The 17,368-nt window shown below is 42.4% G+C and overlaps 1 protein-coding gene across 2 annotated transcripts in view; it reads left to right on the top strand.

The window, feature by feature from the left end:
* The first annotated feature begins 4,799 nt into the window (after positions 1-4,799).
* Positions 4,800-17,368, top strand: part of GDPD1 (glycerophosphodiester phosphodiesterase domain containing 1) — a 40,294-nt gene continuing 27,725 nt past the window's right edge. For both annotated transcript variants that reach the window (XM_090290848.1, XM_090290849.1), the window contains exon 1: positions 4,800-5,047. In XM_090290848.1, the coding sequence (XP_090146974.1) occupies positions 4,906-5,047 (142 nt within the window). In that variant the 5' untranslated portion in view covers positions 4,800-4,905. The remainder of the gene's footprint in view (positions 5,048-17,368) is intronic.

Raw genomic sequence — 17,368 nt, 5'->3', positions numbered from 1 at the left:
TTGGTCTGGGAGCTGCCTCTCCCCTCCTCCTTCCTTCCCCCCCTTTTCCTCAATAAACCCATTGCCTGATCCCACAGTAGTCTCCCGGTGATTTCTCAGAGCAAGGCTGCCCTGACAAACTTTATTAGTCTTGAGAGTGACTGCAGAAGAGGGAGCACTTTTCCCAGAATCGCTAAGGACCAAGCGGTCCTTTTTCCCTGCAGAGGGACAACTACCTCCCACTGGGGCTTCAAATATTCTGACAACCCCAAAGAACTGATGATGGAGGGCCACAATGGGGGTCAAGTATGTTGTACATAACAGGCGCTTGGTGAGCCAGGGGACAAAGCACCAGGATAAATTGTTATTTGACATAATAACCCACAACCCTGGAGGATGATGTGTCTTCCAGTTCTCGAGGACTGACTGTACTGGGGGACACGGGGGAGAGGAGCCCCTCTTCACCCTTGTTTGACCACACTGCTGCTTGAGGAAGTGCTGGCTACCCCAGGAGTCCTGCTTCAGCCTTGCTTTTCTTGCTTATAGCTCGTGCTATTGGGTATATATATGTATATATTTACCTATTCACATTTTAATTCCTTCCCTCAAGGCTAGAGGTGGTTACGAATGTACACATTTCAGTAGGAAAAAACAATTTATTGGTAAGGGAAAAACAATTTATTGGTAACTGGGTACACTCGGCAGGAGTATCAGTTTCACTTTCTACTGCAACTGAGGCCAAGGGCGCAGAGGAGGAGCTTTCCTCCTCCCTGGGGAGAGAAGAAGGCCAAAGCTTTTACTCTAGAAAGGAACAATGAAACTATTCATTATTTCCCCCTTTTAGACAGGAAATTGAAATAGTTCCCCCTCAGATGAGACTGGCTGCTGGGGCTGCAATTTAAAAATGATCCATGGGGCCCAGAGGTGCAGCCCGGACATGCCGACAGAGGTCCGGGAGGCACAATGACCAGGAAAGCTGGGGCACAAGGAGTGACCCAGAGGGGCTGGGGCACAGTGAGTGACCTAGGGAACCCAGGGCACAGTGAGCGATCTGGAGTGGGGGTGAGGGGGTCTGGGGCAACGCAATGAGACCCAGACATCTGCAGGAACTTCAGTCCAGCTCCAGACACACCCTGAACACCTGCATCTAACCCGAACTGAATAAGGTGGCCTGCTGCAGGGGTGTCGGACGGTCAGCCTCCACAGTAGCTTCTAGCTTTACGGTGAGGTCCAGGTCCGAATGTTGGCCTGTTACCTCCGATGAGATTGGCTGCTGGGGCTGAAGAGTCTCTGGATGTGGGAATGTCGTCTCGGGGTGTCTCGGAGGAGCTGTGGCCTGCTGCAGGGGTGTCGGACGGTCAGCCTCCACGGTAGCCTCTGGCTGAACAGTTAGATCCAGGTCCAAAGGTCGACCGGTCACTGTAAAATTGGCCTCATATAGCTCTCATATTGGCTCTCTTGATAGAATCAGGTGTCTGAAATCTTTAGTATCAATACTAAGTCCCTTTAAAAAGAAAGATTTTATTTTTAGACAGAGGGGAAGGGAGGGAGAAAGGGAGAGAAACATCAATGTGAGGGAGAAAACCAATTGGTTGCCTCTCACACACCCAAACCCGTATGCCTGAACCCGCAACCCAGGCATGCGCCCTGACTGGGAATCAAACTGGCAACCGTTCCTTTCACTTTGTGGGAAGAGGTCCAACCATTTGAACCACAATTATTAATTGTTGACTGTTAACTACCCTGTACCCATTTGTGTAAAAGTGTGTTTCTATCATTTTATTTTTTATTTAATCCTGGAGGTTTCCCCATTTTGCTTTCTCCCACCTCCCTAATTTATCGCCAGTGGATTTCATGTCACCCCCTTATACCACCTCTTTTAATTGTAATGTATAAAATAAGGTGCAAAATTGACATTTTCCAGAGCATTTTCTCAACTCATTGAGGTTTTGCTTCCCAGCAACTGTCATCAGTTTGGCTCAAATAAATTCACAAAAATTCTCTATGGGTTTGGATGTTTCTTATGCTACATACACCTTATAGGCTAAAATAACTTTGAATTTTAACAATAAAAATAAATAAAAGCCTTATTTGGCCAAATACCTCTAGCTTAACCAAAACTAGTTGATTTTGAGTTTGTATTAACAAGTTGGCAGCCCTACAGTAATGTCGTGTGAGTATCTTACTTACCCATTTAAATTTTTTTCTCCTTAAAAGGAAAACACTTAATCCTAGACGTTTGCTGTGTGAATTGGAAGTTGCTCCCGAAGTTCGTCATCAGCAAGTGTGTCTGCATGATCCACTGTCCACCTCCTGCAACAGGTGACAGGAAGCTGCGTTTCTCAAGCAAAGCAAAGGGATCAAATTAGTAAGACGCATGTTCCTACAATCTCTTACTTTTATTTTGTTATTTAAAGAAAGGTATTTTTTTTTAATTCCTCACCTGAGGATATTTTTTATTGATTTTAGAGAGAGCATAGAGAGAAAGAGAGATTGCTTGCTTCCTGTATTCACCCTACTGGGGATAGAACCTAAACGTAGGTATGTGCCCTGAGCAGGGATCCAACCTGCAACCTTTTGGAGTATGGGAGGATGCTCTAACCAGCTGGGCCACCCGACCAGGGACACTTTTATTTTGGATTCTACCAAAATGACTTCGAATGGGATGGATTACCACATTTGTTCTGGTTCTGTTTGGTTTTCTGCTCTGCTTTTCCATCAGCCATTCACCAGCAACTGTGGCCCAGCCCATCAGCACTCAAGAATAAAAACGAACACAGGATCAGATAAGGCTCCCCACTAACCCAAATGGACCCATTTCCTCCACACAACTTTGAAACCACAGGGCTAGGGGCGTGAAGAGCAGCCTAGCGTCTGGGGGTGGGGAGCTGCATGCCACGTGGAAGAAAAGGGGCCACGTGCAAAACCAGACAAGCTCAGGGGAGGCCTGCATGGCAGCCTTACAAACTCAGAGACCAAAAGTAACGATGTAGGATGGTCAAAAATTAAAACTTTCTGTCATAAAATCATTTCATGGCGGGTAGCGATGTCCTAGGTCGGTATTTTTCCCTAACAAAGGTCAATCTTCACCTTAACAGCCTGTCTGTTGTCTTTTTGCATTGGATGTCAAATGTCCTTTTTCCAGACCCCTCAAAGCACAGGTACTGCACCTGTGGAGGCCACAAACCCCCTTCTTGCTATTGTTACCATGTTAATTGTTGACTGTTAGTATCCTGTACCCCCCCACACACACACACATCCCCAAATCCCATGGCCCCCTCCCCCACCGGCAGCTGCCTGGGAGATAACAGGGTGTTTTCAGGCTGAAAATAAACTAAACCACATTCTGCTTTGATCAGCCTGTCGCACACGCAGCTGCCAGAAGGCCAGACCGCTAACAAGGCTCACACACACACACACACACACACACACACACACACACACAAAATCCTCCTCTATACTCTGCCCCTGTAAAAGAAACCCATTCTCCCCTAGAAAGGCGTAGTCCTGACCACCCGTGGCAGGGCTCTCTCCCCCCCGCTTGCTGATTCTCCCAATAAACTTCTATTTTCCTGCTCGCTGCGTCTTTATAGTCTTCTGAGAGACTCCGTTCTTACAACCCCCCCCCAATGTAAAAGATGTGTCTATCCTTTTTCTTTTTATCCAGTCCCAGAGGTTTCCCAGCTCTGCTTCCTCTCACCTCCCTAACATATCACCAACGGATTTCATCTAGCCCATTTTCACCTCTTTGGGTTGCGATATATAAAATGAGGTGTAAAACTGCTCTTGTCCAGAGCATTTTCTCAACTCGGTGAGGTTTTACTTCCTGGCACTTGTCAGTTTGGCTCAAATAAACTCACAAAATTCGAGCAGAGGCCCCCCTCCTCCGTGGCTTCCATCGTGGGCCGTGGTGGCAGCAGGGGCCTGCAAAGGGGGCTCCAAAGGTTGCCTGGCCCCACCCCTTCCAGGAGGCGAGCGGAGGGCGGTGGTGGGCGAATGGTCCAGTGAGGAGGCCCGAAAGCCTTGCCCGCACAGGCAGGAGGAAGGAAAAGGCGCATCACATTGCTAGGGCCCCACTCTGGATACATACCTTCAGCCACCCTCTCGTTCTTTCTTCTCCTTCAAGGGCTTGGGAAACCGTTAACGGCGCCTTCAACGTAGTGACGTCAGTTGCACCACCCACGTGCCAAAGATGGAGCCGGTGGCTGCTGGGCAGCTGTTAGGGGGAGCACGGGAGCACGGGTCGGGGGCAGGGAGCGCGGGGCACCTCCGCGCGCCGCACTTGAACTTCCCACGCACGTGGTGCGGACCGGAGGGTCTCTGCCCCTCGCGAAGTGCCCCGCACCGAAAGCCACCGGAGACGGCTATCTTGGGTTCCATGCTGGAGCCGAACTCAGTGGGGCCTCCTTCCCGCGTTTCCCCTTTCCCGGTCCTACCCTCTTGGAGTAACTGAAGCTCAGAGTCAGAGGGTATCGTGGAGGGGCTGGGCTACCTTTTCTTGGTGGAAGAAAAGGGAAAGGTTTTTATCATACAGATCACCACGTCGTTCAGTGGGGCTGTCCTTGAACCGTCTTCTGTGCCCCAGCGATGGAGAAGGCGCTGGCAGGTTTCCAGGCTTGCGCCTCAGGTTGGAGCTCCTCCGAAGCGCCGCGGCTCTGACCGCAAAGCTGGGTGACAAGGGTTCGTTACGGGTCCTCCGCAGGCTCCTATGCAGCCGCCGGAGCGCGCCTGCGTGCTGGAGCCCCTTTGTTGCTGGGCCGCCAGGGTCCGGCTGCGCCTGCGTGGTGGGCGGGCGCGGACAAGTGCACCGCGCCGCGGGCACCGCCTGGGGGCGAGCTGACTGGCAGCAGCCGGCGCCGTCGCTGCGACCGCCGGCCAGGAGTTCAGAGGCCCCAGCGGTGGGAGACTTCCAACAGCGTGACTGAGATGTCGTCCACTGCGGCTTTTTACCTTCTCTCCACCCTGGGAGGGTACTTGGTGACCTCGTTCTTGTTGCTCAAATACCCGACCTTGCTGCACCAGAGAAAGAAGCAGCGATTCCTCAGTAAACACATCTCTCACCGCGGAGGTGAGAGGGGGTCCTCAGAACCCGATGGCGGAGGCGGGGGAGGCTTCTTCCCCCGCTGTGGAGCTCCGCAGAAGCCTGGCGGGTGGAAATAACGTGAGAATAGGAGGAGGAATGGGAATGTGTGAATAGGGGGCTCCACCGGGGTGAAGGCGATGTGAAGGGGGGGGGTCTCCTCTGGGAAGGAAAGGGATCTTGGGACAAAGCCAAGGTGAGGGTCTGAGTGCAGCGGTGTCGGGGATTCTCAGACGGAGGAAGGACCAGGGTGAGAAATGAAGGGTGGATGGACAGTTTCTTGGCGGACGGGAGAATGATCGCGCAGCGAGGCACCAGGTGGGGAGAGGCGGCAGCGAGGGGGCGGGGCGGTATCCGGCCCGGGTAACCGGGGACAGCCAGGCTGCTCCCTGTGAGCCATTGGTGGGCTTGTGTGGGCATCCTGGGCCACAGGTTTTCAGGACGGAGCAACTGCATGAACCTGGAGCGTGCTTCAGCCCAGGTGTCTGCAGTCCCTGGTGGCCAGTCTCCCCACTCCCCGTACCCCCACTCTCAGCAAGATAATACGAGAGGGAAGAACCGAGGCCCCGGAGATGGGTACACTTTCCAAGGTCACAATTAGAGCTTGGGCTCGACTGGGACAGAAACTGGAACGACCCAGGTTCCCAAGGCTGCAAACGTAGCACCTGTTTTATTTTTAAAGCCCTACCCTGCACCCTGGCAATGACACGTGGATTTCCAAAAGACAAAAAGATGGTTGAGTGTATGACAGGACACTATTGTTTAAAGAAAACAAAGGAGTTTCTTTTGGAAAGATGCCTTGCCAAAAGGAGACTAGATAGCCCACCCTCTTAATTTCCCAGGTAGCAGGCCGAATCTTTGCCTCTTCATTGAGTAGTGTCTATTTCATTTCAAGCATGATGTTAGCTAAAATGTGAACATTTTATGGATTTTATCAATCAATGTTTACTTTAGAGATGAATGTTAAACTGGGTTAAAATTGCTTGGAATTTGCAGCCTAATATTTACTTGAAATGGTAAATTTCTAAATTTATAGTCTAAAACCTGATTTAGTACCATAGCACCTTTTAAAATGTTACTGAAATATATTAGCATTCTTCTATACAATTTTATTCATTACACACATAGTACTAAAGAGCGACTTCAATGGTTATGCTAGTCTCCCACTCATGAAAAGCATCAAAAGTTACTTCTCATTTTGGTTTATCTGTATTTTAATAGTCACAGTTAAACTATAAGGTGTACATAGGACTGCTAATGTGCCTTCAACCATTAAAGCCCTAAGCCAACTGTTAGTGTTTAAGTTGTTGCTGTAGAAACAATTTTCTTTTTTTATTTTGTTCTTACTGATTTTAGAGAGAGAAAGGAAGGAAGAGAGATAGAAACATCGATTTGTTGTTCCACTTATTTAGGCATTCATTCGTTGATTCTTGTATGTGCCCTGACCGGGGTTTGAACCCGCAACCTTGGTAGCTCTAACCAACTGAGCTACCAAGCCAGGGACTGTAGAAGCAATTTTCAGTGGTGATGCAACTCCTCTGGAGATAGGCCGTACACACTGCAGTTGTATTTATGACTTTTAAAATGAAAAGTACTTATTAAAAGCCAAAAACCAAAACAAAACTGGATGCTCTAAAAAGCTATCTAAACTGTCATTATGGACGATCTAAATTTTATTTCAGAAGAAATAATATTGTTAAATATCTGCAGACTCAAAATCTGTTTTACTCTATTCATATGACGGGCTAAAGCACTGTAGTAAGTTTCTATGTGTTAGTGCTTAATACACTTCTGTGGAGTATGTACACCAAATAATACAGTTGAATCCAGCGTAATAGAGGAGATATTTATTTTAAAAAAATTTTTGTAACTCAAGATACTATGTTTCTGAAAAATAATAGACTAGGAAGGAGTCACCTCCTTGCTTGCTTCCTGCCCTCCCGGCCACCCCTGCCCCTGGGCAATGATAACAGCAATCACTAGTTTTTTTGTGCATATCACTAATGTTTGGGCTGATGCTCTAATTTCTCTAACTACAAATAACGGATATTTCATGTAAACCGGGTGTATGACTATTTCTGAGGTTAAAACATTGGTTGCTATATGTGTTTAAAGTATATACGCCCGAATTGCTGTAACTTGAAACTCTTAATATGTACTGTTCTATATTATGTCTGCTATAAAAGCCTTTTCACCTGAGTCAGACACTGGACCTATCACTAGTTGGCCTTGGGGATAAGCCTGAGTTTTTCTTATCTATAAATGGACAGTGTTCGCCTTGCTTCTCTTTGGGTTTTTAGAAGGATTAGGTGTATAGAAAGCACTTTGAAAATGGTAAAGTTGAAAATATAAGCATGGATACAGGGCATCCACACTTTGCGTTTTGCAATAGAATTTTGAGTTGACTGAGAAGCTTGAGATCACTATTTGTATGTTTCCAAAGTTTTAGTGAACATTTTGCTTTTTTAAACATTGATTGTCCTTGAAGGTGGAAAATACTTATATTGTATTAGGATATATTAATACATCTGCTCCCATTACTAGACTGTGAATTCCTCAAGGCCAGGTTTTAGATTTTATTAATTCTTTTGTCTCTAGCCTCTAGTACAGATACTAACATATACTTAAAATAATAGCTTATTGTCTGCTAAGTATCTACTGCATGCTAGATATTTTCCATGTGTTTCTTAAATTTATTTGACCAAAAACACATTTATAACTACAGTGTATTGATGAAACACCAATAGGACCAAAGATTAAATGGGGAGCAAGCAATACTCTTAAAGGTAATTTTCTTACTTTCTCTACAAAATTATGGATTTTATTAACATATTCCCAATTGTATAAGTAACTCATGTGCATTGTATAAATTTGGAAAATGGGAAAATGAGGAAAAAAATAGTTCTTAAACTTTACCAGATATAATCTCTGTTAACATTTTGAAGTATATCCTTTAAGTACATATAGTCTTGCCCTCGCTGGTGTGGCTCGGTGGATTGAGCGCTGGCCTGTGAACCAGAGGGCCTTCTGTTTGATTGCTGGTCCAGGCACATTCCTGCGTTGTGGGCTGGGTCCCTGGTTGGGGGTGTATGAGAGAGAGACAACTCAGGTTTTCTCTTGCGCATCGATGTTTCTCTCCCTCTCTTTCTCCCTCCCTTCTTCTCTCTGAAAATAAACAAATGAAATCTTTTTTAAAAAGTACATATTGCCCTGTGTTTGGAATTATACGGTATATACATATATTTCAGGTAGAGACAGGATAGCAGAGAAATAACTTACTTTAATATTCCCTAAACTATCTCTGTGGGCCTATTGAATTAAGCAACAGGCTTTTTATTTTTTTATTTATTTAAAGATTTTATTTATTTATTTTTGGAGCGAGAGAGAGGGAGGGAGAAAGTGAAGGAGAGAAACATCGATCAGTTGTCTCTCGAACATGCCCCAACCACCGGGACCGAACCTAAAACCGAGGCATTTGCCCTGAACAGAAATCAAACCAGCGTTTGCTTTGCCAGATGACTTCCAGCCAACTGAGCCACACTGGCCAGGGCTAAGCAACAGGCTTTTTTTCCCCAACTTTTTTTAAAGTATATTTTATTGATTATGTTGTTACAGTAGTCCCAATTTCTTTTCCCTTTGCTCCCCTCCATCTGGTACCCCCCTTCCCTCCAGCAATCCCACTTCCCTTAGTTTATGTCCATGGGTTGTGCATGTAAGTTCTTTGGCTTCACCCTTTCCTATATTATTCTTAACTTCCCCCTGTCCATTTAGTACCAGCCAATTATACTTCTTAATCCCTGCACCATTTCCCCATTTCTCCCCCTTCCCCCTCCCAGCTGATAACCCTCCAAATGATCCCCATACCTATGATTCTGTTCCCGTTCTGGTGGTTTGGTTAGTTTTTTTTGTTTTTTTTCTTAGGTTCTGTTGTTGATAGTTGTGAGTTTGTTGTCATTTTAATGTTCATAGTTTTGATCCTCTTTTTCTTAAATAAGTTCCTTTAACATTTCATATAATAAGGGCTTGGTGATGACGAACTCCTTTAGCTTTACTTTGTTGGAAAGCACTTCATCTGCCCTTTCATTCTAAATGATAGCTTTGCTGGATAGAGTAATCTTGGTTGTAGGTCCTTGCTTTTCATTACTTTGAATACTTCTTGCCAGTCCCTTCTAGCCTGCAAAGTTTCTTTTGAGAGATCAGCTGGTAGTTTTATAGGCACCCTTTTGTAGGTAACTCTCTGCTTTTCTCTTGCTGCTTTTAAAAGTCTCTCTTTATCTTGAACCTTGGGCATTTTAATTATGATGTGTCTTGGTGTGGTCCTCTTTGAGTCTAGCTTGTTTGGGACTCTCTGTGCTTCCTGCACTTGTATGTCTATTTCCTTCACCAAATTTGGGAAGTTTTCCTTCATTATTTTTTTCACATAAGCTATCAATTTCTTGCTCTTCCTCTTCTCCTTCTGGCACCCCTATGATTTGGATGTTGGCAAGTTTAAGTTGTACCAGAGGTTGCTGAGCCTCTCCTTGTTTTTTCAGTTCTTGTTTCCTCTTTCTGTACTGGTTTACTGTTTATTTCTTTTTTATGTTCCAAATCATTGATTTGAATCCGAGCTTCCTTCCCTTCACCATTGGTTTTGTGTGGATTTTCCTTCGATTCATTTAGCATAGCCTTCACTTCTTCCCTTCTGCCTTTGCCGTACTCAAGCATATCTGTCAAGTCTGTGAGCATCTTTATCATCAGTGTTTTGAACTCTGTGTTAGGTTAACTATCTCCTCATCACTTAGTTTTCCCACTAGAACCTTGATCTGTTCCATCTTCTAGGACATACTTCTCTGTCTCCTCAACTTGACATGCTCCTGTGTTTGCCTCTCTGTCTTAGGTAGAGCTGTCTCACCTGTTACGTTGTAAAGGGTGGAGCCTTATGTTTTCATCAGTACAGGTGATCCATTTCACCACATTATGGGACTGTATGTGGGGGAAGATTTGAGAGGGAACAATGCCACTTGCTCAACACTCCCCCCTTTTCCAGGCACTTCTCTTACTTCCCTATGGGACTGGCGCCTCTCTAGCTGTTGCCCTGGCCGTCGTTCCTAGAGTGAGTGGGTCTGCAGACGTTCTAGGACCATAGGGGCCCCTTAAACAAGTGGACTCTGCTGAGAGACCAGCAGTTTCTTCCTTTGCCCCAACCCCCACTAGTTTGCACAGTCAGAAGCAATGAGGCTCTATTTTCCCCAGCACTGGAACTGGGAGCTGTGCGGTCTGGTCTGGTCTGGTGCTGGGAGCGCTCCCCAGGTGTCCCTCCCTACTTTTTTAATGTGTGACTACACTTTCTGCCTGCCTGTCGCTGCAGCCACCTCCATACCACGTCCTCTCCCCCCCTCATACCTGTCTGGATGAGTATTTCTTTTTTATATCTTTGCTTGTTGGATTTTGTGCAGCTCAATTTTCTGGAACTTCTGACTGTCTCTAGTTTTGAGATAGCTGTATTCATTCTTAGTTGTGGAGGGAGACACAGCATGTCTACTTACGCCTCCATCTTGGCCAGAAGTTCACAACAGGCTTTTTAAACAGTGGTCTATCCCTGGCCAGTGTGGCTTAATGGATTAAATGCAGGCCTGCAAACTGAAAGGTTGCCAGTTTGATTCCTGGTCAGGGCACATGCCTGTGTTGTGGCCCAGGTCCCCAGAGGGCGTGTGCAAGAGGCAACTAATTGACGTTTCTTTCACACAATGATGTTTCTCTCTCTTTCTCTTCCCCTCTCTCTAAAAAGAAATAAAGAAAATCTTTTTATAAGATTTTAGGGTTTAGTGGACAAAGAATTGAAATGAAATCGCCAACTATTCAAATATTAATTTTATCTCCTAATCTTTCCTTTCACCCTTGGAATCAAGGCAAAGTACTGGCACAATCTGCGCATCCTGCCACAGATTGATTTGGCAGGTAATAAGTTTTTTTTTCTTTTTTTAATCCTCACCCTAGGATATGTTTATTGATTAGAGAGAGAGAGAGGAAGGGAGAGGGAGAAACATCAATAGGTTGCCTCCCATATCCGCCTGACCAGGGATCGAACCCACAACCTTTTGGCATATGGGACGATGCTCCAACCAAATGAGCCACAGCGGCCGGGGCAACAGGTGATCAGTTTGAGGGTAAAGATTGCCCTGGGATACTGGCTGCCTCTGGGTCCTAAACTTTACTTGGTTGTTCAAGGAGAAAATTGATGGATCAATTTGAGTCTTAAAATGTCACTAAAGTAGCATTCTGCAGTTGCAACCTGAAACTTGTTCACTGGCAGGATATCTATTCTTTCTCTTCAGCTCCTGTTCCCTCATTCTATTTTCAGGGATCACTTCCTCACTTGTCACTGAAAACTTTTCCAACTGACTCACTTATTCCTACTGATAACTTAGCAATGTAAACATTTATTGTATATTTAATAGTACTTTCCTACTTAATAAAACAAATGCAAATGTACTTATTTTCAGCAATGGTGATATATATGTCTGTATATACATATACAGATGTCTCTTAAATTGTAAATAACTTTAGAAAGATTAAATATTGTTATAGAAAAATTATTGAAATTATGACAAGATAAATATAAAAAATCATTTATCATTGAAGAGAGCATGCATGTGGTGGTTAGTTGGTAAATGCTGCTTGTGTGTCAGTATACAGTTTGAATATCATCTTGTGCTTCTGTGCTATTGATGTGTTTAATCTTTTTCTTATATATGCAAATATAAATTTCACAAGTTTTTTTCCCCTTAAAAGACGGGACCCATGTTAAGAAATGGTCTTTTGTATATACTAATTCTTGTACTTACACACTTTTTATGCCCTTACATAAATTATATATACTGTTTCCAAGGCACACTGTAAATGTTGAATGAACAAATGAATTTAGAAATGAAGAAGGGACTTCCTTTGTTTTTTAGTTTACTAAATAATTCCATTTTGAGTTGAGATAGGATTATATATTTAAATATTAAGATATGTTTTATTTTCACTAAACTGTCTTTGCCAATATCAGACATTATTTAATTTTGAAGGCTGTTTTTTTTTTTTGTGGCTGGTGCACATTGTCAAATTTGTCATTGGTTTATAAACATCACACACACATAAACACACATATATCATGTATGCAAAGATGTAAATGATAGTGGGGGTTGGAGCATAACTAAAACTGTTTATTGAATGTTTATTGGTATATAAAACATTTGGGAGGTAAAACTGAATAGATGTTTCCTTCCTTTAAACCTAATTAAAGATACAAAAGAGAATGTTACCTTTATTTTTCCTGCCCTATAAGAAATTAACCGATAACAAAGTAATTATGAAGCACAGTATAAGACAGGAAGAGTTAATATAGAATGAAAGCTTAGAAGTAAATAGCGAAGCTATAAGTAAAGTGAGTTGGGAATTTTCAGAGGTTTTCTCAAAGAAGTGGAAATGTGAACTGGTGGCAAGGGAGGCAGGCAGACACAGCTGAGGAATTACGAGCACATTGTTTTAGGACAGCATGCAAAATCTGCGCATCTCGTTTCTCTTCCACATTTAATAATTAACAAACTTCATAACTAAATTTGTGTATGCATGCAGAATGGTTATTTATAAAGCAAGGCATCATTTAAGCTGCTTGTTGAGAGAACAGCAACGAATGGCAAGCATGCCTCTATGAATGATGTGATGATAATTGAAAAGAAAAGGAATTTAAATCATTTCATGAGAGAAGCGCTAATACCAAATAATTCCTTGGGGAGGAATGGTTTACTCTTAATTAATCCCTTAGTTACACTCCAGGCTTCCACCATATGAATCTAACAAGTAATTTGTGGGTCTTATCCTTGTGTAATTTATTTTCAAGCTTTACAAACAAACAGCAGAATATGGGAATAAGGATCAAGATGAATAACTTACCTGTAAAACTGAAAGAAAGTTGTTAGATGAATGGCCTGCCTCATAGAAGCTGCAGCACGGTTAGCGGTGAGAAGTGTGGGGTCTGAAATCGTTCTGCTCATGCTCAAATCCCAGGCCCCTTTCTTGGTATGTGACCTTACCCTTTTTTTTTTGGAGGTAGTAATACTTACCATGGTTGTGGGGTTTTCAAATGAAATATATAAAGTTCTAAGCACAATATTGAGCTTCTGTTAATTATTAATATCTTGACCACCTTTTCAATGTTTTGTTTAGTACTGGCTATTTAATTTTATAAACTTATAAAATAGATAAAAGATGGTAAGTAATAATGTTTGCATGCTTGTTAGGTTTAAATTAATTTCAAGTAAAATTCATATGGGAAATAGGCAGACTTTAAATTTTAGTAGTAATATTTATTAACTGGGGAAATTTATTTCAGGATACCAAATCTCTACCATATATTTTTCCTAACTTCTTTCCCCCAAATTAAAAGATCACACACACACAAAAAAGATGTATATTACAAAGCCCTTGCTGTTGGAATTTGAGGAGGCTAATAATACTGCTTTACTTTCCCTTTGCAAGTTTGGAACCAACTTAAAAATAAAATGCCATCATCAGAAAGATGGAAGTGAAAATACTAATAGAGCTGATTTTGAACTCCGTAATGCTCTCTCCAAATTGAACTTATCGCTAAAACTGGAGGTCTTTTTCTTACACGGGTAGAGCTTGCCTTGGCAAACTTTCTGTATAGGTGAGCAGAAGTTATGTTCCTTCTAAAAGTGGGCCACTGCAAATTAAGAGGACTGTGAAGGGCTGGGTCACAGGTGGACAGACAGCTCTGTCTCTTAAGTCACTTCTCCCATTGGAAGATGTGTGTGAGGGAGAAAGAAGAGTTAAAAGTGTTCCTTCCATTCTTTTCCCTTCTTGGGTACCAGAGCGGAATTTTCCTTCATTAGGTGGAAACAGGTAGTGCGGGATAGATGTTCCCCTCAATTCTTGGCTTCAAAAAGCATTCTTAGGCCCTGGCTGGTGTGGTTCAGTGGACTGAAGGCCAGCTTGCAAACCAAAAGGTCACCAGTTCGATTTCAGTCAGGGCACATGCCTGGGTTGCAGACAGATCCCTGTGAGAAGCAGCCTATCAATCGATGGATGATTGATGTTTTTCACCTCTTTCTCTCTCCCAACCCCTCTCTCTTTAGGGAAAGAAAAAGCCTTCTTCAGTTTAGTTGAATATACCAGAAGACAAAAATCATAAAACTTAACACTAAAGTCATTAAAAAATTAGGTATAGCATATATGTAGTTAGTGGCACTAACCTTAAGTGGTACAGCTTAATTTTATACACACACGTGCGCGCGCGCGCGCGCGCACACACACACACACACACACACACGTAGCAGCCACCACTTAGATCAAGACATAGAACATTTCTAGAATAATAAAAGATTCCTTTGTTTCACTCCAACATCCCCAGAAGTAACTACTACTGATTTTTATCATCATTGATTATTTAAGACAGTGGTTTTCAAAATTTGATCTGTGGACTCCTGGGAGGCCCTGGGACCCTTTCATGGTTCAGCAAGATTAAAACTATTTTTCATAAAATATTATTTACCTTTTTCAGTTTGTTGACATTGGCACCAATGTTGCAAAAGCAGTAGTGGGTAAAAACTGCTGTGTCTTTACTGAGAATGAAAGCAGTAGTAACAAGTAATACCAGTAGCCATTGTATTCTTCACCACCATTCAGTTTGAAAAACAGGCAATTTCACTTAAGAGTATATTTGCTGTGTTAGTAAAAATTATTAATTTTATTAAAGTTCAACTGTTGAGTACACACAATATTTTTTAGAAAAGATCTTATTCATTTATTTTCAGAGAGAGCGGAAGGGAGGGAGAGGAACGGCCATCGCTTGCCTCTTGTGCATGCTCTGTTCTGGGATGAACCCGCAACCCAGGCATGAGCCCTGACTGGGAATCAACCGGCAACCTTACGCTTTGTGTGATGACTGAGCCACACTGGTCAGGGCACAATTTCTAATATTCTGTATGACATAATTGGAAGTACACATAACACACTTTTGTGCATTCCAACGTGTGATGACGGTTGTCTTGAGAAAAAGCGCTTGTGCAATCATTTGAGTTGTGAGCTGAATTAACCTTTTTCTCCCCACAGAACACTGATTTTACTTAAAAAAAAAAAAAGTGACAAACTGGTTGTTCATACTTGAATATTCAGCAGATATGTTCTAGAAAATTAATAAAGTGTATCTCTCATTAGAGGAAAAGTAATCTAGCTGCCTTCTGTGAAGATAATGCCAATTAATAAGTTTGAGCTTTTGAGCAAAAATTAGAATTTTGAAAACTTGCATCCTCCACTATGAGCTTGATAGCTTTCCATTTCTCAAAAATTCTCTCTTTGAGATCAGATGTTAACAAATGAGATTTTTTAAAAATGTTTTTTGAATTTATTTTTAGAGAGAGGGGAAGGGAGGGAGAAAGAAAGGGGGAGAAATATAGACCTGTGGTTGCCTCTTGTGCACCCCCAACTGGGGACCTGGCCTGCAGCCCAGGCATGTGCCCTGACTGGGAATTGAGCCGGTGACCCTTTGGTTCACAGGCCGGTGCTCAATCCACTGAGCCACACCAGGCAGGGCACGGATGAGATTTTTTAAAAAATGTATAATGAAATATGTCAGCATTTAGAAGATTAGCATAATTCAGTGAATCGATATTTTCCAAAAGACTAGTGAACGATACTCCAAAACCATGCATGGGTGAAAGATCCATTCAAAGTTTACTGTGAACCAATGGATTTTTTTTTTTTTTTTCAAATTATAGGTGAAAGTTTATTTAGAAAATTACAGAGGTAGTAGAAGTGAGCCAGCTGGGCTGTGTGGGCTCAGGAAATGAGTTGCAGAGGCAACAGATGGGCCCTTGGCGCTTAGGAGAGAGAGAGGCAAAGGTAACATGCCTGGGGTGAAGAAGGTGGGGAGGGGAAGGGAATGGTGTGGGCGTGCCCCGGAGAGGGAGAGCTCACCTGGATTGAGGAACTTTTATGTAATAGAGTACGCAAAGGTCATTGATATGGTCAGATTCCTCATTGCAACTAACTTTTTAAAAAACTACCCCTTGTTGAATTTTGGTGCAGTATCAAAGAAGAATCAAGGTTGATATATATGCATGAAGCAGATATGAGAATCTAGCTGCCTTCTCTTAATTAAGCCAGACATATATTTGCAAAAATGTAAAACAGTGCTAGTGTCCTCATTAAGTTTTTGGAAGATAGTTATTTTTCATAAAATATATGTTAACATGAAATGGGTGTACTGTTTTCAAATAAATTAAAAAATTTAGAAGTCAGTTTCTGAAGTTCTTTGAGGTAGTCAGCAAAAGAATCCTGAGACCAAAATGGCTGGGAACTGCCAGTTTAGTTAATTGTTGTCTGTAATAAGAATCATTGTAATCTGAAGTGATAAGAAAGTACTTTCATGGAGGAGTTGAGAAGTGAATTCATTCTGGAATTAATGTTAAGAAACATTGGGAGGCATTGGTGAAGGAAATGTTCCAGGCATATAGCATGGGCTTAAGACTGATTCTCCCCTTTATTTTATTCATTGTAGAGGGTTTGTAAAGTATAGAAGAATGCATACTAGAAAAGAAATCATTTGTATTCTGACTATCTGGAAGTAACATTAATTTGATTTGTTAACTTAAACTACTCATGGCTTACTGTGCCAAAAAGCACAGGAATTAAAAGGACGCAGCAGTCAGCTTGAAGGTTCTAATGACATTGACTTGGGTCATTTGGTTGGAGTGGTTTCTGAGAGACTTTTTCACTGCGAAGTTACTCTTTTTGTCATTAATAACTTTTTGTAGGGAGGTACTTTGAAACTGCATTCCTCATCCACCTTTCCATTTATTAAAATGGACTGGGAATTTCCTACTTTACTCAATGGTTTAAAATAGGTTACTGTCATTACTTTAATGCTAACATTGTTTCAGGTTTGGCTGGTGAGAACTTCAAATTGACTTCTGTATCCTTTTAACTTGATTTTTGGCACAAGCAGTCAGTAGTTTAACTTATTAATAACCACTTAGCACTCTTTTTGGTAATATTCTAGAGTGCTTTGTTCTTGAAATATTGGTTATCTGAATATAATGAATTTCCATAGTTTTTTACTAAATTAGACACCAACTAGATTTTTAAAGTCATTTAACCTAAAAACAGTGCTTATTTTTTTTAAAGAAACCGGTAATCTCCATATTTACTTTATCTGTTTTCTCTTGTACATCAACTCTATTAACTAAAGTGAATGTAAAATCTAAGTAGCCTTTTTTCACATGGGTACATATCCCTTTCTCTCTGCTAAATTGATGTTAGAACATT

The sequence above is a fragment of the Furipterus horrens genome, unplaced genomic scaffold (genome assembly GCF_987537825.1).
Source record: "Furipterus horrens unplaced genomic scaffold, mFurHor1.1.pri manual_scaffold_11, whole genome shotgun sequence".
Taxonomy (NCBI): domain Eukaryota; kingdom Metazoa; phylum Chordata; class Mammalia; order Chiroptera; family Furipteridae; genus Furipterus; species Furipterus horrens.
Note: the sequence above shows the minus strand (reverse complement) of the source record. Positions and strands in the feature narration are given on the sequence as shown.